The 23,086-nt window shown below is 43.9% G+C and overlaps 1 protein-coding gene across 3 annotated transcripts in view; it reads right to left on the minus strand.

The window, feature by feature from the left end:
* Positions 1-2,469: 2,469 nt before the first annotated feature.
* tnr (tenascin R (restrictin, janusin)) overlaps positions 2,470-23,086 on the minus strand; it is a 109,802-nt gene continuing 89,185 nt past the window's right edge. For 2 of the 3 annotated variants that reach the window (XM_042104781.1, XM_042104785.1), the window contains 12 exons: positions 22,723-22,986; positions 20,381-20,500; positions 20,122-20,265; positions 17,180-17,299; positions 16,555-16,698; positions 13,719-13,849; positions 11,632-11,764; positions 10,911-11,062; positions 10,410-10,506; positions 6,727-6,888; positions 5,829-5,992; positions 2,470-4,846 (listed from right to left, as the gene is read on the minus strand). In XM_042104781.1, the coding sequence (XP_041960715.1) occupies positions 4,727-4,846; positions 5,829-5,992; positions 6,727-6,888; positions 10,410-10,506; positions 10,911-11,062; positions 11,632-11,764; positions 13,719-13,849; positions 16,555-16,698; positions 17,180-17,299; positions 20,122-20,265; positions 20,381-20,500; positions 22,723-22,986 (1,751 nt within the window). In that variant the 3' untranslated portion in view covers positions 2,470-4,726. The remainder of the gene's footprint in view (positions 4,847-5,828; positions 5,993-6,726; positions 6,889-10,409; positions 10,507-10,910; positions 11,063-11,631; positions 11,765-13,718; positions 13,850-16,554; positions 16,699-17,179; positions 17,300-20,121; positions 20,266-20,380; positions 20,501-22,722; positions 22,987-23,086) is intronic. The other variant, XM_042104792.1, reaches the window with a different exon arrangement.

Genomic DNA, 23,086 nt, shown 5'->3' on the forward strand with positions numbered 1-23,086 from the left:
CTTCCTTCTCCTCTCCTGCTGTTTTCTGTGGAGTCTCTGATTTTTGCGCTCCCCCTAGCCAGTCCTCCCACTGGCGGCCGTGTAGCCTCCCATTCACTTGTCAGGGTTGATTAGCTCTGAGTGCCCAGTGGCTTGTAAAGATTTGGAATCGGGGGGGTGGTTGGAAGTTGTGTATGAGTGTTTGAGGCGTGGGGGTGGGACTGATGGTGTGCCTCGCCGCCTTAGATCAAGCTCATCCCGACAGCCCACACAGGGGAAGGGGCTTCCGTCGGAGAGAGGGCCATCATAACCTCCGTGTGTGTGTGTGTGTGTGTGTGTTGCTCTGAGCGACTAAGAGCGAGTCTCTGCGTGGTGTTTGTTATACTCACGGGCCACTTGTGTATAAATATCTCTGCACTGGTGCTAATCTGCGGCTCAGCGTGCTGTAAGAAGGACGCTGAGAGTGAAGAAGGTAATGAGGGTTTAATGGAAGCACTGGCCTACCAGTGCGCTGCTTGTTCAAGGATCAGGAAGGTCAAAGGTGTGTGTTTATTTGTGTGTGTGTGTGAAACTCCATGGCTGACCCTGTGAGAACTTTAGCCTTGAACTCGGGTTGACATTGTACTATTTGTCAGAGTAAGTGTTTCTGGGTCTAGCATTACTGAAACAAGAGGATCTTGTTTTTGAATAGCCCAAACACTTCAGGTCTGACCTATAGCACAGTGGTTTGCTAGGGTTGACAGATGCAGAATTTGCTCTGAAACATCCTTTCTGCATTGCTTAATAGCCTTTGGTCCAGTGAGTTGGCTTGTTATTTCACACAACAAAGTTTGAAGAGATATGACAGAAATACAAATAAAACATTAGTGTGAACAGTGAATCATGAGCCCAATAGCAGATTACATTAAAACGTGTGCATCTAAATGGAAATTAACAGTATGATTTGAAATGCATACAACATTCCATACACTCATATCTCATTGGATTACTTGCTAATGTGTTGTAGTACTCATTTCGGAGATCAAGGACAGAGAGAGGGAGAGAGAGAGACTTATTGAGAGATGAAGATATATGAAGGTTATAAATAAGGTTTTAGGGTGTGGGAGAGAAGGGCTTATTTCCTGTGTTGATATGGCTCTGCTCTCATGAATGTTACTACTGTCCACCATGATTTTAAAACTCTGCAACACTACAACATGGGTGTCAAATGGAGAAACAGAGAGAGGAGAGACATATACAAAATGCCCATAAGATTACTGGAAACATGGAACACAAGGAAAGAAGGAAATTGTTTTGGAAGATTTTATTAATATGTAGAAAATGTATTAAAAAAGGAACTATACAGCACGTTTATGCCAAACTAGAACTAATCTGATCCATAGCATTAATATTCAAGGTTATCCAACGGAACTCTGTCACAGCATAAGAGCCTCCCGAACCCATTTCCACATTGTCAGCATCTTCATGGCATGCAATATTCATATCTCTGGGGATATTGAGAGTCGTGGAGGTAAAAGAGGTAAAGGATTTCAACATTCATCAAATTCCGCAAAAAAAAAAAGAAGAAGAAAGAACATGTTACTTTCTGTTTTAAACTGTGAATGTCTGTAATTGTGACATGTAGGCATGTGTATATCTATATATAGCGTTTCGAGAATAAGAGAACAGAAAATAAAAGTTTAGCACAAGAGTGGACATGAGAGAAGGGGATGTGGGACACAGGGCTGTCCAAGTGATCTGCCTGACACACATTTCAGACTGTATAAAGTTTGACTTGTGAATGGTTAAGAGGATGAGAAAGACAGCCAAGCATGGAGGCTTGGAAATGCTTCTACCATATGCTGAGCAAATAAATAATGGAGCAAAATCTGTAGTGTGCCTATCTTGAAAGGGAAACAGAGGGGGGGGGGCTGGGAGTTGAGGATCACAATTTTTAGTCATTGTGGAACATTACATGTCCAAGTTCTCATCGTCTTAACTTAACACTTTTTTTTTATTGCATGTATTGTTGCAGTATGGATTATCTCACTGTCTGCCATGTGTGAGTCCAGCTACTGACTACTCATTTGAACAAGTCTGCATCGGCTTTATGTAATCGACACAGAGTGGCAGTGTGGGACGGTCTCATATGGTCCCATATCGACAGGGGCCTAAGTGTTTGACCGGAGCACAGCGCAGGCCAGTGTCGTCCCTCTGAGGGGTGGCCTGTGTGTGACTGTGAGGAATGCCAGATGAAGACACCACACAGCCGCTTCCAGGCCTCATTAGGAGGGAGTTTGTCAGTAAACTGGGGCTCAGTGAACTGTGCCATTCTAATACACAAGGGGACCAAAGTAGCATATGGGGCCATCAGTGCCACTCCCCAGCACCACCCAACAGGAGTTATGGTGAGAGACAGTAAGTGTGTGTGTGTGTGTGTTGTTAGGTAGGGAGCTCTTCATTGAATTCTATACATGTAAATAACTCTCAAACAGAACTAATATAATCCTACCTGGTGAAATATCAATCATTTATACTGCAGATCTGCACACATCAAATGAAAGCAGAACAACAACATTCAAACCTGATTATGCGTTGAAGTGTAATGTCATAAAATGGGTCTACGTTTGATACTGTTCATGTTTTGTATGCATGAATACATTACTGTTAATTATGGGCCTCACTCTTGCATTTCCAGTTCTCGGTGTTATCCATTACTCTTTGCAACTGGGCTTAATCACATTTGCATTTTGTTGAAAGCAGACACACAAACCAACAAAATACAATCTGAAATGAAAAGAGGAATTGCGAGGTGAAATAAGACTTCCCCAGCGACGTGGAGGAAAGCCTGAATTACTAAACAAAACATACATACATGGTTTAGGTTACATCACTGTTTGTTAGAAGATTATGAAATATCTTCAGATTTTAAATAAAGTGGTTATTGGTAATGTAGGCATATGGGTGTCAAATGTGCTGAAACGTTATACTTCTTGAGGTAAAATCACATTGTTTGAGTAAACATAAAATACAACACTTATCAGAAAGCACAAAGGGACATTGCATCTGTTACAGTCTTCCATCTACAATTCTCCATAAAGCCATAATTTTCATATCCTGTACAAAATACATTGAGGCAAAGGCAATCTACTGAGCAAATACACATCCTACTCTAGCTTTTAAAAGAAGAACTCGTTCAAGGGATCGCCAGCCACTCTTGTCAGAGTTCACTCTGCCACTGCCTGCCATGTGTCGCTTCCTATCTGGTCAATTTGTTCCAGAGAAGAAAAACAAACACTTCTTTCTCGAGACGTTATCGTGACACATTTCCTCGGTCACGCTGGTGACATTAATCATATTGTTGACATGCTAAACGGTTTTAGCGCCTTGTGTGACATGCTGCATAAGTCGGGGGCGGTTAGAGCGGAGGTTTTGAGATGTGTCAAAGTTTCTTGGCATCTACCATGGACGCTAAGACCGACTGGGCTCTTCCCTGCACTTATAGCACATGTTAATAGTCTAGAGGACACACAGGAACATGGAGTCACTGACAATTTCAAATGGAAAGGAATAAGAACATTAAACCACGCAGAGGCATGGACAGGATGCAAAGGTGCACTGGGTGTTGTTGGAACATCTTACTCTCTATAAGCGCTGTTTTTCAAAATACACTGAAATGGGTGCAGATGAGAGGGATTGTTTTTTTTTTTTAGACAGATTTCTTGGTGGTCAGTTACATACTGAAATCTAAGGTAATGTTCAGTAAACCCACAACAAAAGAGCAGGAACAAAGCACCTTTCTGAAATAATAAAAGCACAAAAACACAATTTAATCAACAACTTACTGACTCGTATAACTATTATGCGGTTAGGATTGCAATGTAGATGGTCGAAGTAAATATGAATATTTTATGGGAATTCTCTAACAATTAGCTGGGTAGGGTCATTCATGGGTGCATTTACTTCAAATAACATAAATAAATCTGTTACATTTTAGCAATTCTAGCCAATAAATTGATTAACTGAATAATACATTTGTATTTTTTAGTAATGCTCTTACGCACATCTTTGGCTCTCTTGTGAGGAACAAAAGAGAAATGGGCTTGAAATATAGGGACTCTTTTCTTGCACAATAAAAGGACTTTATAGATTTGCCATGTGACCTCTTCAGGTATTTACATTTTTGTGTAATTACAAACCTATAGCTATAAATAAGAACAAAGCCAACCTGGGGCTACAAAGTAGATTTCAGTTCATACTAAATGCAAATCTACAATGGCTGGTCAGAGAGCATTCCACTCAAACAATAGTCACTAATCTGACTAAAGAAGGTGAAGCTTCATGGAGTGATCACATGTATTCAGTTACAATATCAGTTATAAAAATAGAGGCATCTTAAGGGCATTATGTTTTTTTGTTTCTTTTTTTAAAGTCTTTTTTTTCTCAAACAGGAAAAAAATAACAGCTTCTCTGATTCTTCTGGCTCGTGATTTTGCTTTTATATATATAGATTTATTTTTCTTGAGGGCATGTGCAGTGTGTGGGTAACATCTTTACAGCCCTCAACTCTCCAAGGTAGGTAGCACTACCTGCTTCACATAAAAGAAACAGCCTTAAAACTACAGCTCTTCTATGGACTGTGTTGTCTTTTTTGTCATCATTTGTAAATAAATGACACAGCTTTACCTATCCTTCTCCCATTCTGTGTAAAAATAGGGACAACCAGCAAAACAAGAGGAGAGGGTTAGAGGATGAGGTTACGGGGGGATTATAAAGGGGTAGACCGCCTGCGCTTTCCACTTATGCTCCGGTAGTTAAATGGCCGCATCTTCATCTCCACAAATGGGATGGAGAACTCATGTCCTTTCCAGTGGTACCAGTTAATACCCTGCAAAAAACAGAGATGCCATTAGACAGGGAATCAACAGGGTCCGAAGTAGGGGTCAGGCTTTTGTTTGGTCGTAATCTATCAGTATGTACAGGTACTGTTCAGGTACTGAAATGGATTGAAACAGTAGAGTCACATTGATTACAAATGTAATCTTATCTATCAGAATATGTGTTCTGGGGTGACCAGTAAATACACACTCTCTGTTAGGATGCCCTTAAGACAAGACAAGATACTGTTTATTCCCCAGACACTGATGTAAGAGTCTACTGACTTGCTGAACCCAGTTCAGACTGAGAGAGAGACAGAGTGAGTGAGTGAGTGAGTGGGTGAGAGAGAGAGAGACAGAGATCATCTGATTCTAAGACAGAGAGAGAGAGAGAGAGAGAGAGAGAAAGAGCCCCTGTCACTTATTCATATTCATCCACACAGTGCAGATCTCATCGTGTCACAATTAGATGCGCTCAATATTTCATTATGGTTTACCGTACAGAGCTTTCCCTGACACGCTTGAACTCACAGTGCAGTCTGGCCAAATCTGCTCAGTCTTCACTAGGACTGGAGCTGGCACCACAACAGCTGGGGTAGTGGCATTCTCCAGGTGTGGAGCGCTAAAGGAGCTAGATGTAGATGACGCTGACTTGGAAAGAACGCACCTACGCCAAAATGGTTATTTATTCACATTCTATAGCTATTTCCAGGTCATTTTGAATGTTTTAAACTAACATTCATAGGCGTACTAACTTTAAGGACATCCATCACCACTAATACAGAACTTCCACATCACTTTCGAGAATAGACGTGACAATAAATCGGCCAGACTTGCATGACTAACCCACAACTCTTGCAGGAGGTTCCTTGTCTTGGCTGTGGTTTCCCTTTCCTGTTGTTCTCTGCATATGGGCTTATCAGTTAGACTTTCACAGCTGCTGTGTGCAGTGTGTGCACCCTGAGGAGCAGCTTGGAAGAGGGCTGTGCTCACCTGACTGTGTCTGGACTCCCCGTACTTGCCGTTGAGGTTGGCCCGGTGGCAGTTCTTGTACCACCAGGCCCCTTTGTAGGAGAGCGCACAGTTGGTCACGGCAATGTCATTGTCCCTGTCCTTGGTGGAGAAGGGTCGGCCCTGGTGGTAGGTGAGCGAGTCGCCTGTAACCAAGGAGACAAGTGGCCGTGTTTTAAGACACAGTCTCTTTTCACAGTGACTGTTTGATTAGACTAGAGCTAGAAATGTCAGCAGGCTTTAATATCACATCATTTACATACGACTGGTCTGGTAAGAGTGACACAGCAGCAGTGCTGATCAAGCAATCCTTAAGCTACATGGCACCTGCTCACATATCTGATGAGTATTTAATTATTGGTACAATATACCGCTTGGTTTCTGAGCAGCGTACCGTTTTAGAATCTGACCTTTTTAGAGCAGGAAATAAATAAATGGCCATTGAAAAAACAAAGTAGGGAAACCATAACCACTAAGTAGTTACCAAGTAGTAACCCAGTAGTAACCAAAGTAGTAACCGCAACCACTCACGCAAGCAGTAATGCAAAAAGCTAATGAGCTTGGCACCGCCTTTCAGGGATGGATTACTGAACGGGCCTACTGGGCCCATGCCCAGGGGCCCAAGGGGTCAGGGGGCCCTGAAGCCCAAGCCTTTGCATGGAATCATTGCCTCAATATCAACAAATCAGGATGTAAGCTATGAATCTGATTGAATTTAGTATTGGCCATCTCCAAAATGCACCAGAATACAGGAAATCACATCAAACAAAGGACCCCCAAACCCCCCCTCCCACATATACGACAATAAGTGGGGGGCCCTTAATACATCTGGGCCCAGGGGCCTGCAAAGTTCATAATCCGCCCATGCCGCCTTTGTTACCTGCCGTGCCGTTGTACTCCCCTATCCTCAGTTTGTAGAGGCTCCTGGCATCCCCGAGGACAAACTTATCGTAGGTGGCATACACAGACTCCTGTCCATCTTTCATGTCGATCCGCATCTCATAACGTCCTTGAGATGAAATCCTCTGAATGTTGTCCAAGCCTGAATTGGAGGGGGAGAAAAAAACGTACACTTCAACAAGCACGTCGTCTCTGCATCCCTGGCACACCCACTCACAGATGCCCCCTACAACGCCCCTTCCCCCTCCCTAAACATGTGCCGCATGTAGATAAGAAGATGCCATGCGAAGTCAAAGCTTTCCCCTGTCAGTCAGTTTGTCCCTGCAGTCCTTTTTCCTCACCTGTCCTCCTGGACAAACAGAGGCGATAAGAACCAAAAAGCTGGCTGATTACATCACATCCTCCCGAAACGCCTCAGACTGGGCTATAAAAAGATGAGAAATCTGATCTCTCTCTTTTTTTCCTCAGAAAGAAAAAAAGAAATCGGCTATGTAGTAATTTAGGATTTAGGACATTTCCAATATCTGTCGAGCAGTTCGGCAACGTAGGGGATGGGCATAAAGTTGTCTTCACGTAAAGAAAGAAAGATACTGAGCTGTGCTGGAGCGACAGCAGCTGAGATAGAAATCAACATTACAAACCTTGCAGGCCCACAGTGATAGGAGAGAAGCCATAGCCATATTCCGATTTGTAAAAATCACAGAGGGAAGCCTCATTTACAGTATAAAAGTGGACTATCACACTGTGTGACACAGATAACACTGACTTTCAATTTGCTTAATTATAAAGGATTAAAAGTGCATCAGGAGGCAGTGTTAATCAGTTCTGGTTAATACAATATTATACTGAATATTCTATAGTGTAATCTCCTATCGTTTTATGACCTGCTCCTGAATTCAAAAGAAATGAGGGAGAAAATTAAAACAAGATAATCGTCTCAACCAGCAAATTTACTTGCAATGGACCATTTAGTGTTTCCTTAAATTGGCCATTATTTGCACAGCAGCAGGTCAAGGAGCTAGGGGAATGTGTTGCGTTATTGAAACGATAATTTTCAACACTGGGTTAGTTTGGTTGATGGAGATGGAAACAATATGGCCTTCACATTTAAGAGCTTATCAATCTTCAGCATCAGCTTGGGCTGATATTACAGCAATGTGATTTGACCAGTGCAGAAAAGGGATCAGGCTTTCCCCTCATCAATTAAAAGGTCAGAGATACTCTAAGAGGACACATATCTACACAGATTCCAATACTTGCTCCAAATCATACATCGGCTTTGATGACAGTTTAGGACATGTCTAAAAGGATCTATGTTTGGTACGATTAGAAAGTAAAAATATCTGACTTATAGAGCACCAGGTCACTTCTGACTGGTACACTGAATGCTTCACAACATGTAATGTTTATTTCAGTTTGTCTGCTTTGTGCTCAGGGTGAAGCGCTACTCGACAGACTGGAGTTTTCCCTCTGAAGTTTCCATAAAAGGTTATTAATAGCGAGCTGGACAAATTCTGAATTCACAATTTCTCAAAAGCCACATTGTGAGAATAAATGTCCTTTATTTTACATTCCAACACTGACAACCTGTATCCTATGTCTATGGAAGCCTGTTTACGCCACTTGAAAAAAAAACTGCCAGATACTAAGTCAAAATTATGACATTTTAAGTCAAAAATATGAGATTTAAAGTCATAATTATGAGATTTAAAGTTGTAATTATGAGATTTAAAGTCATAATTATGAGATATAAAGTCGTAATTTTGAGATTTAAAGTCATAATTATGAGATATAAAGTCGTAATTATGAGATATAAAGTCATAATTATGAGATTTAAGTCAAAATTATGAGATTTGAAGTCGTAATTATGAGATTTAAAGTCATAATTATAGGATATAAAGTCGTAATTATGAGATATAAAGTCGTAATTATGAGATTCATAATTATGAGATTCAAGGTCATAATTATGAGATTTAAAGTCATAATTATGAGATTTAAAGTTAGGGTTGCCAACCGTTCCGTAAAATACGGAATCGTCCCGTATTTGAAAGGAAAAAGATGTGTTCCGTATTGAACTGATACTACACACTACACACACACACACACAAACCACATAGCTTACTGTATATCAATACCCCCCCGACCCCAGTAACTGACTGGATGCCAGTGTACTGAAGTATAGCCCCCCCCCCCCCCGTTCCTTATTTTCATATCAGAAAGTTGGCAACCCTATTTAAAGTCGTAATTATAAATTGAAATCTCTTAATTATGAGAAATAAAGTCACAATTTTGAGATTTAAAGTCGTAACGATGCCTGTTGATTATACCTCTAAAGACATTGCTGAAATAAACTGTTACAGTAGGCTACAGTGTGCAAACAGTAGCCTTACAGTTTTATGTCTAAACTACAACTAGCTAAACTGAGCAGAACCAGAGGGCTCTGGCAGAACAGCAAGCAACAGCTCATGACCTTTTGGGTTCACTTCCTGGGTTAATAATCTCAAAATTTCGACTTCGATCTCTTAATTATGAGAAATAAAGTTGTAATTTTGAAATTTAAAGTCGTAATTATGACTTTAAATCTCATAATTACGACTTTATATCTCATAATTACGACTTTAAATCTCAAAATCTCGGGCTTCTATATATGTCTATACATGTGCAAAGGCAGGGCATGATGGCAGAGCACTGTCTGATGAGTCCTGAGCCCCTTAATGATTCATGGTCCTCTTTCAAATAGGAAACAAACAGAAATATCTCATTGATATTCATCCAATGATACCGAGGAGTCGAAATAAACAAAAATAGCTTAATGATATTCATGCATTTTTTATCGCCATGACAAAACAAAGCTATACAAACTGGGTCATGAAGGAACTATTCATTTCTAATGAAAGTGTTTGGAGAGTTGTAATGAGCTTTGCAGAAACATACCCACAGAGCAGAGATGTAGAAACAGGAGGAATTGTTATGTATGAAATTGGAAATTTTCCTCTAAACAATACACACTTAAAAAAAATTCAAAGCTGGACACACTTCATTACTGACAAGCATGGATCTATTGTCCCAAATGTAGGGACACACACACACACACACACACACACAAAGACACAGACAGACAGACAGAAACACATACACACACACACACACACAGAGAGAGAGAGAGAGAGAGAGAGAGAGAGAGAGAGAGAGAGAGAGAGAGAGAGAGAGAGAGAGAGAGAGAGAGAGAAAGAGAGGGGGAGTGTGAGTGTGTATGTGTGCGAGGAGCAGTGTGAGACCTGCTGAATGTTAGATAAGGTGAGAGTGGAACACTGGACACAGCTGTTTAATGATGGATCTGTGCTCATTTCAGAAATTGAATCTGGCTCCAGTGCCCATGGCCTGAAATGACCATCAGTAAATAAAACATGTTTTTTTCGTCTTGTAGAAAGGCAACGAAATCTCTTTAGGTGGTAGAAATTCAATTTTGCGGGCAAAATAATTGGGTTAAATATCCCATTCCATTCCACTAAAATATTTAGGAAGCCATGGTCAGCTTGCCCAAATATCCCTCCACGGTGGGCACACTAGAGGTCAGGTGGGCACACTAGAGGTCAGGTGGGCACACTAGAGGTCAGGTGGGGTCAGGTGGGCACACTAGAGGTCAGGTGGACACCTCCTCACCTAGCCAAAACTCGTCCTCCAGGTTGCCAAAGCCACTCCGGTAGTCACTCCATTTCCTGGAGAAGTCCGTCAGGCCGTTCTGGCGTCTCTGGAAAACCTGAAATACAGCAACCACCAGCAAGGTCTGGTTACGTGATGCCAAGCAACATACAGAATAGGCCGATCATCAATAAAAAAATTACCATCAATTTAAATGAAATTGCCAAAAATAAATGCCCTTCAATAACAAAACAAACAAAACAACAAAATGAAACATTGTAAGCAGCAATGAGGCATTAATAGCCATGCACAATGCAAAATGCAAATAATGCAAATAAAATAAAACATTCTAATATACACAATATTCCCTGAACACAATATTCCCTAAACGAAAACACCAAAAAACTGCTCAAAGGTTTAGACTTTAAGTAGTGGTATGGGACATAAGTGTGGTTTCACTAAGGCACCATGTAAAATGTGAACCACTTTATTGTGTGTGTGTGTGTGGGGGGGGGGACTTACGAGCCAGCCTCCTCCGTCGGTGGTCATGTCGCAGTAGACCTGCACACCCTGGCTCTGGTCTCTGTTGATGTAGATGGTGTAGACGCCGCTCAGGGTCTCGCCGTTCAGCAGGTGCTGGGCGCAATTCTGCGGGGTGGCGAACAGACGGTTTCCTGTGGCGGTGGGGGTGGGGTGGGGTGGCGGTGTAGGGGGCAGGAAGAGGTTACAAGAGCTGCAGTTGCATTGTTACTGGAGAGCAGGTCAAGCATTCATGCAAGGAGTGTACCTATTCTTTGCCTCTACCTGCAGGAGAAGGAGGGCCACATTGGCCCCTGGTCTAGTTCAGAGGCATTAAAGCACTGTTGTTTGCTAAAACTAAACACTGGCGTAGGAGGAGACGGTAGGTTTGTGGGTTAACATAACAGAACTGCGGCTCTGAATAATGCATTGAAAACACTCCAGTGGGCAATATCAAAATGTAATGAGGACAAGCAAAACAATAGCAAACAGTGCTGTAGTTTAGCGTGAGTGCAGCTACTTGACTTCGGTGTTTATCCATCTCTTAAACCAAGAGGGAGATTAAAAGGCCTTGCAAATATGAATTAAAATCAGACATTTTGTGTACCAGCGTATTTCAGCTTGGTTCAGCACTGAACGCCTCGTGTGAGTGAGTAAAGGCTAACTGCTACTTCGGCTACTTAGGTTCGGGTGAGGGGTGAGAGTGCCCCCAGGCTACTCGTACCGGTGGTGAAGGAAGTAGAGACGATGGCGCTGGTCTCCAGGCCCCGCGCCGCCTGCAGCCTCACCGTGTACTCCGTAGTCTCGGCCAGGCCCTCCAGGCGGATCCACGTGTCCTCAGCATCCAGGATCAGCTCCTGGGGACCAGACAAACAGCATCAGAAATGGGCACCAGCCCAGTGTTCCAGATACCCCTTCTCTCTCTCTCTCTCTCTCTCTCTCTAAAACCAAGATGGAGAAAAAAGCATGAGCAGTGTGAAGTACATCACTGATGTACCTCACTAGGGGACTGTTGTGTTCGATACGTCTGACTGAAGCATGACCCAGAAAGAAAAACATAATCTTGTGACTGAAAAGAAAAGACAAAAACAAAAAAGCGCTTGCAAAACTCAAAACAGTACCGAATACAGTACATCAATACACTCCAAAAGTCATTTCATGTTCCTCTCCCCCTTAGCTTTCCTCCCTTGACTATCAAAACATCAAGTCCCCTGCCTGGGCAAATGAACCTTATCAGGTCAGGGCATTGAACGATGGAACAGGAAGGAAATCTATTTTAGTCTTAAACTCTTGACAGCTTTGTTTCTTTCACTTGTTTTCTGGCTCATTTCCTTCTTTTTCAACAAATACACTCTTATCAAAACAATCTGTTATGAAAGTGTCAAAGAGCTCCTTTCCATATTTATATTCTTCTGTCTTTTTTCCATCTTTCTGTGAAGACCAAACAACAATCTGTTCCCTAAGTGGGCTACAAGTGACAGCAGTGTAAGCCAATGCCATTGCCATGGCTCTGAGCCATGGCACACATAAAATATATGAGGGCGGGATAAAATATTCAGCCATTTTGGGGGGGAAATTGCCCTTTTTAAGAAATATGTTGCCTGAATTATGCAGTGAGGCAGCCTTAGAATGAAGTTAAAATGTCAGTCACTGTTTACAGGATAATGCGGGAGACTGTCATTCAGGTGATTCATAAGGTGATGATGACTTAGAGCTTGGCACAGAACTGCACCGTAGGGCACTGTGAAGTAAATGAAGCATCAGGCACTTGGCGTGGGCTGGGACCTTCATTGCTCTTATCCTGGTGGAAGCTTGCAGGCTGTTAGCTCTTGTGTTATAGCTAAGCTATCTGTGCACCCTTCTATCCATACCCGTAACTGCATGCTTCTGTTGTTTGAAGTCCTATTATTCCGGTTGCCATGGTTCTGCTGGCACAGACTCGAGAGGTACACTATGTGCTTTTCATTCTAAATGATGTCCGAGTAGGTCCACCTCCTGAACATGTGTTAGGTCGACTGTAAATTCTACCAATGTATGTGTTGACAACAGTCACCCCTGAGTGCAGAGGTTTAGGTGAAGAATCCATGGGCTGGACAGTAACACTGCACACCACTGACACCCACTGGACAAACGCAAGCAATGCCCACATGACACGGTCTTGGAGTGGCACAACTATGGCACGTTATCAGTAGGTCAAATCACTGCTCTACCAAAACCACTGGGATCAGAGGGACACATGGTAGGGGTACATAGGGGCTGATTACAATTGACACTGATATGAAGTAAATCAGTGGAAAGTGGAAAGCGGAAAGCGTTTTTGTCATTAAAAAACAAATCCCATCTCAGATGACCCTGCTAGTTTATTTGATGAAGTTTGATCTAGCCTACTTTAAAGATTTTAATTAAAATGAGGGATAATTATGTAGCAAATGAAACTTTATGAATATGTAAAGTGTTTCCTCTCCAAGGCTATAGGGCTGAAATATTGTTTCATAATGTGCACATCAGACAGTTAACCTTGGTCTACTGAAAAGAACTGTCTGAATGTATCATCTGCAAGCTGCAAGTCTTAAAGCAATTACATAAATTAAATGTTGCACTCATGCTGGTATTATGGAACACCTAATTGATATTTGGCTTGCAGACATACATTGCCTTGTTTAAAAATGAATGAAGGAAACTGAACATTACTATGGAACCTTTCTGTGACTCTTGCAACATCTTGCTCATCTCCAATGCAACACGCATCTCCACACACTCCGACACGCTCGCTGTACAGGAGCTGAGCACTGCTGAGTGATTTGCACTTGCCTTGCGACTGCCGTCAGCAGACTTGTACGTCAGCATGTAGTTGTCGATGTCGGCAAGGGGCGGTTGCCAGGAGATGAGGGCACTCCGGTGGTTGACCTCGCTGGCCGTCAGGTTCTGCGGGGCGTCCATGGCTGCGGGACCAGACGGGGGGATGACAGTCAGTTACTCAGCGGCTCGACACACAGACTTACAAGTATGGCCCTTGTCGGCCTGATGAGCACCCCCCCCCGCCCCCTCTCCCCTTCCACCCCCCCTCGCCTTCCAACCTAACAGTCCATGCCCGTATCCTCCCCCTTCCTCTCGACCCTTCTACCCAGCAGGTGTTGAGCCCAGTTGAGGGACGGCGACAGCGCGGCCATTAGCCGCATGTTAACACACCGATAACCTCTGGACGAGCCAGCTGAGACGCGTAAGTTCTAGTGACAGCTCCTCTGCAATCTGGGGGAAAATGACATGCCGTGGGTGTGGAGCGGGAGCAGGTAGCGTTGCGAGAAGCCTTATCTGACAGACTGCCACTCTCCTGTGCACCTGGGAGGCTTCGCCACACACTGACGGCCAGTGAGCTGTCGTTTCCTTTCGCACAAATCTTGTTTCAGATGGCAATGATAGAGGGGGGAGGAGGCGTGTCTTTCTTGATCTCATGGTGGGAGTTTGTGTCGACAATTTGTTCCAATGAGGCAGCACTTGCTTCTCAGAGGTAATTATATGCCTAACCTGAGAAATCAGGCAGTATGAATAGGGCACCGAGTACTAAATTGAACTCAGCAACCTCCTACTGACTGGGCATACAATTGATGTGGCATGTATTCAACTCCAGTAGAGTAGGCAAACAGGCTTAAATAAAACATTAATTGACATTGGTAAACAACTAAATGTATTGTTACTGCAATATTTTCCCTGTAACTACCTCAGTTAAAGCTTTTAACAGACGTGCAAGATGTACAAAGCTATGATATGCCAGACAAGTCCATCATCATGACCCTGCATATTTGCATTTAGATTGCAGAATGAAACTCTTGTCCAAGTGTGAGAACAAACAGCAGATCTGCCCAGTTTTAGGCTCTTTTCCCATGAGCTCCACAATCACATCCAAAGCTGCCAAAAAGCATGACACCGTCAGATAGAAAGAGGGAGTCAAGAGATAAAAGAATTATTGAAGATGTTTGTTTTTTTTTGGGCGCTGCTGTTGTTCATTGTGGGCCATGGATTCATTGTTCATTTTTATCAGAGCATAGCAGGACTTAGCTGAACGATGTTATTAGAGCATATCTGCTGTGTGATTAAATTGGCATTAAATTTGCGAACAAAAGCGATTGAAGTTGGGCAAAGCCAAGCAGACGCCATTAAAGGGGACTGCACGTCGAGATTTTGTCGGAAAAAAAAGCTGACATCGGGGTGGTAAAGTCAATGGTCTGTGACTTTTCAAAGTGAAAATTAATTTCCTCTAAACAATGTAAACTAATGAAGTATTCACAGAAAGCCGGGTTGATTAAGGATGAGGTCTACTGCCTTCGAAAGACCTTTCCGGTGAGTAAGGGAAATAAGTAAAGCATTGGTTCTCAGGTTCCTGGTGTGTGGAGCATCTGTAGAGGCCCCCAACCCAACACCCCCCCCCACCCCACCCCTCCCCCGCCACAATAGCTGTGCTCTCTCTGCTTCATTGCAAAGGAGATCGAGGGAACAGTGCTGCATCTCAACTCCCACTGGGAAATCAATGTCTTGCTGACTGGGGCTTTTTTTTTTTTTTTTGCTTGGAAACTCTGAAAACAAAGTTGAATCGCCCCAACTCTGCTAAACTGGAACATTTCCGTTCCTTGTAGTCACATGGTAAGGTGTGACATGTTCATACATCAAGCCGCTACAATGCACAGGGCGTTAGAACGCCAAGCTTGAAGAGCAACCACCTCTCTCTCCACTCGGTTCCCAGAGAAAGTGGAAATGAGGTCGGTCCACTCACTCCTGGGGCTCCCATCTGTCCAGGCTCCGCATCACCGGTCAGCTGAATGCACCTGCTTAAACCCGTCACTAGCATCATGATTAGCCTGACTGGCTGGTGGGCTTGGAGCAGTGATTGAAAGAAGCCATGCAAGACAGGGCTGGACAGGAACTACACTTGCAGGAGACTCTCTTACAGATCAGCTCAAAACGTATTTGACCATTATTCAGACATATTTGACCGTTCTCCATAACGTTGTCTTGCGCTCGTGTACAGTAGATCAGGGGTTCTCAAAGTTTTGATTGGTGAGGGCCAATTCAGGAACCCAACATTGAACTGAGGGCCGCCAAAGGGGTGGGGGGGAGAAAAAAAAACAACCTGGAAAATAAATCCCATTTGTAATCATTTTAATGACCAGGTTGCATCTCTACAGTTTATATTTATTGCATTAAACACATTTTAATTCATAACTGAGGCTAAAACTGGCAAAACTTGTGAAAATCTTAAGAAAAATTGCAATGCACACAAAATCCCTGGGGTTCTCCACCCTTGACACACAAATGTGGGATATAACAGTCCTGTGTGCAGTCCATTTCAAGTACAAGCTTACCAGTATTTAGAACAAACAGTCTCAGTGTGCCTTGCTTATTATCAGCATAGGCCTTATTCAGGGCCAATTCCAGCTACCAAAGCACCACAGGAACACCTGATGGCCACTAAACACCACTAAACGGAGATTCATTCTTTTCAAAGCACACAGTACAGTTGTACAGTTTTAACAGTTTTACAGATGTTATCAGATGTTATCGCGGGCCGCCAGAAATGTTTCCGCGGGCCACCATTGGCCCCCGGGCCGCACTTTGAGAACCTATGCAGTAGATGGATGGATGGGATACTTACGGGTGACGAAGTTGGAGATGACGGTGCCGCTGGTGAGCGGTCCCTTAGTGGCGTACAGGGCAACGGAGTAGGTGGTGCTGGGGATAAGCTTGCTCAGCTGATACTCCTGCTTGTTGCCCTCCACCAGGAAGGTGTCGGCAGTGACTGCACACAGAGGCACACAAGGTATTATAGAAGCTCTCGCTAAGCCAACATGTCAAAGCCTGGCTTTCACTGCAACACAGTCTTTATGGAGTGTCTTCTATAATTAGTATGCTTGAGTTATGAACTCAGAATACATTTTCGACCAAATAACTCTCCTCAGTATTGATCCAATTAAGAAATAATAATTAAGAAGTTTTTAATAAGACTGCTTGAGAAAGGGATTTGACAAAATGCAGACTCTGAGATAATTATGGACTATGACTAAATCAGAAGATAGATTCTTAACGAGTGCTGCTGTGAATGAGCAGCTCACTGGCAGGGGGTAGAGCGCAAATGAGAGTGTGAGGAGGCATTCAAGCTGAAGACTGACGAGAGTTCTACTGACTGTGTACATTTTTATGCTAGTCTTGTCTGAGTGTTGACGGCCAGCCGGCTGGCCAGACCAGTGTCCTCTGGCAAGGGGTCGTGCCTTTGACTCTACCTTGGTTCCGGGTGAGGGTGAGCACGTAGTTGTCCACACTGGATAGGGGGGGATTCCAACGCAGCAGTGCCCCCTGGGGTGTCACGTTCAGGGCAGTGAGGTCCATTGGCATGTCCATTGCTGCAGAAAAACAAATGTTACACTAGAATGTTCTGTCCTATCATGTGCAACACATTCCCCACTGTTGTTTGGTAGTAGGAACACTACTGTTAGCTGCTGCTGGTGCATTTTTGATGAACTACACTAATTTGCTGTGAATCTCTGCCTTGAGAAGATTCCAGTTTCATTACAGTAATTAGCAAGCTGACATCAAAGAGGCAAAATATGCACAGCTCAGAAAATACTTTCCCCCAGCATCTTAGATGCAGAAAAATAAGCCTTTCTATGTAACCTAAGATTCCAAATAAGGACTGTTACAAGCAAGGATTCTTTTTTAAGATCATCTGACATACCTCACATTATCAGGCTGTGTTTGTGTGTGTGTGTGTGTGTGTGTGTGTGTGTGTGTGTGTGACATGTATGTGTGTGTGTGTGTGTGTGTTATGTGTGTGTGTGTGTGTGTGTGTTATGTGTGTGTGTGTGTGTGTTATGTGTGTGTGTGTGTGTTATGTGTGTGTGTGTGTGTTATGTGTGTGTGTATAGACCAGCGCAAGCAGCTCAGGTCACCCTGCTGTAGCGCCATCCCCTCCCAGCACGGCTCAGTGTGCGTGCCCTGATCCCAGGAGTGGCTCAGAGCTAAACTGTGTCAGTGGAGCCACACAGGCAGGAGCAGCCAATCTGTCTCCTAACTCCGCTGCTCTCTCTCTCTCTCCCCCCCACTCTTTCTTTCTCTCCTCTCTTTCTCTCTCTTTCCCTCTCTCCCTCTCCTCACTGAGTGACATAGTGAGGTCAGTGCAGCAGCAGCAGTGGAGGTGGTGGTATAAGCAGGGAACCGTTGCTGAGATAGAGCATGCAGCACACGCCACGCCACCCCACCCCACCCCACCGCCGCCGTCACTGGCCGTCTCTGACCCTCCCATTAGCTGGACCGGTGACTCGGATCCGACGCATCTCATCCCCTCATTACCTTTTCATGAAAAAAAAAGGCAGCGCTTCAGTAGCTGATAACTGTGCGGCAGCGATCCGCACCTGAAACCACAAAGGCCATGGAGCACATGCTAATCCTCTCACTCTCTCCCTCTCCTTCTCTCACTCTACCTCTTTCAGTCCCCTTCCATAGATCATCACCTTCTCTAACACTCACCCCTCCTCCACTCTGCTTCCTTCCTCCCTCGCTCTCTCTCTCTCTTTCTCTCTCTCTCTCTCTCTCTCTTTCTCTCACTCTACCTCTTTCAGTCCCCTTCCATAGATCATCACACTCACACCTCCTCCACTCTGCTTGCTTGCTTCCTTCCTCTCTCTCTCTCTCTCTTTCTCTCTTGTACAGTGCCAGCATCTTAACAAGCTCCCAGTATTTACAGGTACACAGGGAATCCACTCATCTGACACCCTGAATTTTGACATTTCCTCTGTTGTTATCGTCGTCGTTGAGCTTGTTTCATCTGCCTGCCTTTGAGGCAGGTCAGGTGATTGACAGCTGCCCATTAGTCAGAGAGTGGACTCATATTTATCTTCCTTGTCTTGTCCACCTATTTAAACACTGGGGTGGAGCAGTATGCACAAGGCAAGGCCTCTGGACATGCCTTAACAAGCATAGCTACGACTCCTTAAGTGTCTCCAGACAGCTTTAGGCAAACCCCTTCCCACTGCACTCTAAATACAGACTTGACGTCAAGCAAATCTACCTGATGTCTGCTTATCTATGAAGAATAAGAACAAGAACAAATGAAAGGTGGCACTGCTGTGTGTTCTAGCATAACTGAAATGGACTACAATTCTCACCACACATAGAGTCTAGGGAGCTGGAGATATTGTATGGCTGGTAGACCAGCAGCTAGTGATTTCGAAAGCTCACGGATTATGCTGTGTGCCAATCAGAATTTCTTCGCCTGAGGTTGGCCAGGGCCCTGTTTAGACAGGAAAGCAAACCTGCACACACACATGCGTACATGCGTACACACACACACACACACACACACACACACACACACACACACACACACACACCCCAGGTTTCCACTACAACCAGCAGTCTTATTTATCAATTTTATCCTAATCCACTCTCTCTCTCTTTGCTGCTCTCCAATGGCCTGCATGTGACTGTGTGTGTGTGTGTGTGTGTGTGCGCGCGTGCGTGCGTGCGTGCGTGCGTGCGTGTGCGCGCGCGAGAGAGAGAGAGAGAGAGAGAGAGAGAGAGAGAGATGGGAGGTGGAGAAGATATGGAGGTTTAAACTGAATCTATTTCCTGCCTCCGAGTCCCACAGTCCCATGGCAGGGCAGCCTGCTCCCAGTTTATCTTAAACTCCTGTGGAGCATGCAGCCTTCCCAGCCTTTGCTTAATGTCTTGTCATTGCAGCACAAAAAGGGTTTTTTTTTTCCATCAGTGGTGCAGCATTAGGGTGATATTTGGGATTTTGATCTAAAGATAAACTGTAAAAGCAGCATTTTGTTAATACAAGTTGTTCTTGCATTGTGTTGGGGTTTGTATGGAGTACAAAAGGGGACATGGGCAAACGTGGGTGCACACCAGAGACATCTATGTCCCCTCCGTCTATGTCTTTGACCTGAAGCACACAGCTGCATTGAATAGGATAGGTGGATAACTGAAACAATAAGTGTGTACGCATGCAAACATGAATATGGTAGATAAAGTAGTCACCTATAAAAACACTGACAAATGGCAAATGCTTTCAGAATGTCACAGTCCAGTTAAAACTTTTTAATAACTCATTATTATTTAATTGAATAGAGATGATGGAGAAATGAGGGCCCTGAGCTCCTCAATCTGTCAGCCTCATTAAGAGAGCGAGGGAGAGAGAGAGAGAGAGAGAGAGAGAGCCTACCGGTGAACACGCTGGTGGTGACAATGCTGCTCTCCTGGCTCCCTCGCACTGCGTTCAGGTTGATTTCGTACTCAGTGGCCGGAAGGAGGCTGGTCAGGGTGTAGTTGGACACTTCGCTGTCAATCACCACACTGTCCACCCTACCTGCTCGTCAAGAGACCAGCAACAACACAAAAACGCGTTATTGGGAAATGTCTAGCCCTTTCTTTTATTACAATGGACACCCTCCAGACAATGACTCTTTGAAGTGTGGCTGTACCTTTTGATGACTGGTAGGACATCTTGTAGTAGTCGAAGGGTGCAAGGGGCTGCTGCCACGATATTGTGACAGTGTCCTCTGTCACATACGACACTGTCATATCCCGTGGGGGGTCTATGCCTACAGAGAACATGTTTGATCTGTCAAACAATCTGTCACAGTAGAGGTTTGCTGATGCACCAGTCTATTGATGTCGAGTTATACTGTATGTATACAGATGCAGTTCACCTTTTTTTATTTATTGTAAAGAGAATTCTCCAACATTGACAATGATGCTATTGTACAGGAACAGTGAAAAACAAATATTGCTTTGACGTAAATCACACACCAATATGGTGAAAAGTGGGAGACAAAACACCTTTTACAGTAGGTTAATTTAATGTGAATGTGAGCCCTTCTCAGGAATAATAGAAACATATCAGTCCATAGATGAAACTCAATAGGCTGATGTTTTCATTACCATTACACATTCATGGCCACAAGTGAACATATCACCTCCATTTTGTAGACGTGCCCCCATGAGTTCACAGTATCACAGCAGTAAAGGTTACCGCCGACGGGGTACGCAAATAATGACACAGGCTGCGAGCCTTGGTGTCATTGTAGAGAGTGACGGCATGAGGAACAGATTGACTGGGGCTATTGCTGGAGAGCAAAGCCATAAAAGGGAGTGTGGAAGCATCCCCTCCCTCCCTCTCTCATTACGGTAATGAATTTAATTCACAAACTAGGGGTGGCAATTCATAAGCTGGCTGTCAGCCTCATTTAAATGCTTCCGGGGTAAAATATCCCCATACAAATGAACTGTGATTATTCATGTATGCATATTTGTAATTATTTTTCATCCTGCCGAGCAGTCAGTAATGGCCATGCATTTATTCGGCATTTAAAGACCCGCTCAGAAGAAACAGTGTGAGGTGGGAGCTCATGGTTTTAATTTGCCATTTTGACACTGTCCTCATGCCTGCTTCCAAAATGTGCCTGTTGAGAACACAACACGTGCTGTATGTGAAATCCTTCTCCGAACAACTGTAAATTTGAAAGTCGGAGAGTTCAGCTTCTATGGCTTTAGATGTGACAAAGAGCATGGCTAGAGTAGACTGCAAATCAATGTTTTCTTTATTGCCTTAGGAACCTTCCCCCGTCTCTGGGTAATAATGTGATTGGTGTATGTACTGATAATTGTATGTTGTTCAAAACATGGTTTATATTTATGTGCCTGATAAATAATTATCAAGGTGGACTCTGTGAATTGAGTCATTATTCAGCTATTTATTTTGCCCTCAGAGTCTGAAAGTCTTTCAAGGCACACAGTCCTCCATTTCACCCTGCTGTGTCTGCATTGTATTCTGGTTTTAGCCGGACTCATTCTAACTTTCCATTAAATGGCTTTTAACGCTGTGAGAAGCAGGCTTAGCATTTTGACATAACAATTTCCACCGCACAGACTGTGCCCAACTTGTCGGTGGCAACCTGACTAATTATACACCTGCACAATATGCTGTGCGGGTGTCCCTCGACAGAGTGACCTACAGTCCATCTTTTCTTAGGGCCTGTCATCTGCACATAGCAGCGTTGCTAACACAACAGCTGAATATTTCCAGACATCTTCACGTCTAGGCCGGGGTAATTAAGAGAGGATTACAAACAGTGGAATTAATTAAGAGACAAAAATAGAGGAAGGGAAAAAAATGCTACTATACAGCTGTGAGGAATTTTAATGAGGTGTCGAGGCGAGTGAGGATGCGGCTTGCCCGCTGACAAACATCATATCAGTCCAACAACCTGGCAGAGGAAGGAAAGAGTGCTCCTGCTATGCTGATGAAACCCAAACGACACTGTGCATCCGAATCCTGCTCTCAGCATTAAAAAACAATGAAGCCTGTGACACTTATGTTATATTTAGCAAGCACATTCATTTCTGGGTGCAAAGGCACTGTGGTTGTTATGAAAGTGAAGTTGATTTATTTGCATCATATATTTATACATGTTTATATACACACACACACACACGCAAACACACAAACACACACACACACACACACACACACACACATATGTATGTATATAAATATGTACAGTATATAAATATATATATATATGCAGTTATTTCAGCAAGTATATTGAAAAGTTCTTATCTCCAGCATGCTCTCTCGGTGGGTTCTTATAATCTTAAGGCTATGTTGAGATATGAGATAAACAACAGCAGCTGTTCCGTGTTCGATAAACACAATTCGCCTGTCTGTGATAACCGAACCGTGTGACCTGCAGATATTTATAGACTGTTTTCTCACAACCTGCGACCATAATAAACATCTGCAGAGCATGCCGAAGACGTCTACCTGTAACGACCATGCCTTCGACAGTCTCCGTCACATCACCGCGGACAGTGACCAGGGTGATGATGTACTTTCTTGAGGGGAGGAGATCTCTGAACGTGGTTCTGGTTTTGGATCCGTCGAGGGTGACCTGGGAGCTATGCCTCAAATCCTCCGTGGTGTAGCTCAGGACGAAGGTGTCAGCGGGTGGGGCAGGAGCGCCCCAGGCCACCGTCAGCGAACCAGACGTGACGTCAGAGAAGTAGAGCTGGGCGACAGGGCGGAACCCTGCAAGTCGATATACGCGATTGGGCAAGAGACAGTGAATGATTGAGGTAGAATTCGATATCACCTGCTCCCTAGACATAGCATCGCTTGCTAGCTCCAG

The sequence above is a fragment of the Alosa sapidissima genome, chromosome 1 (genome assembly GCF_018492685.1).
Source record: "Alosa sapidissima isolate fAloSap1 chromosome 1, fAloSap1.pri, whole genome shotgun sequence".
In the NCBI taxonomy this organism is placed as follows: Eukaryota; Metazoa; Chordata; class Actinopteri; order Clupeiformes; family Clupeidae; genus Alosa; species Alosa sapidissima.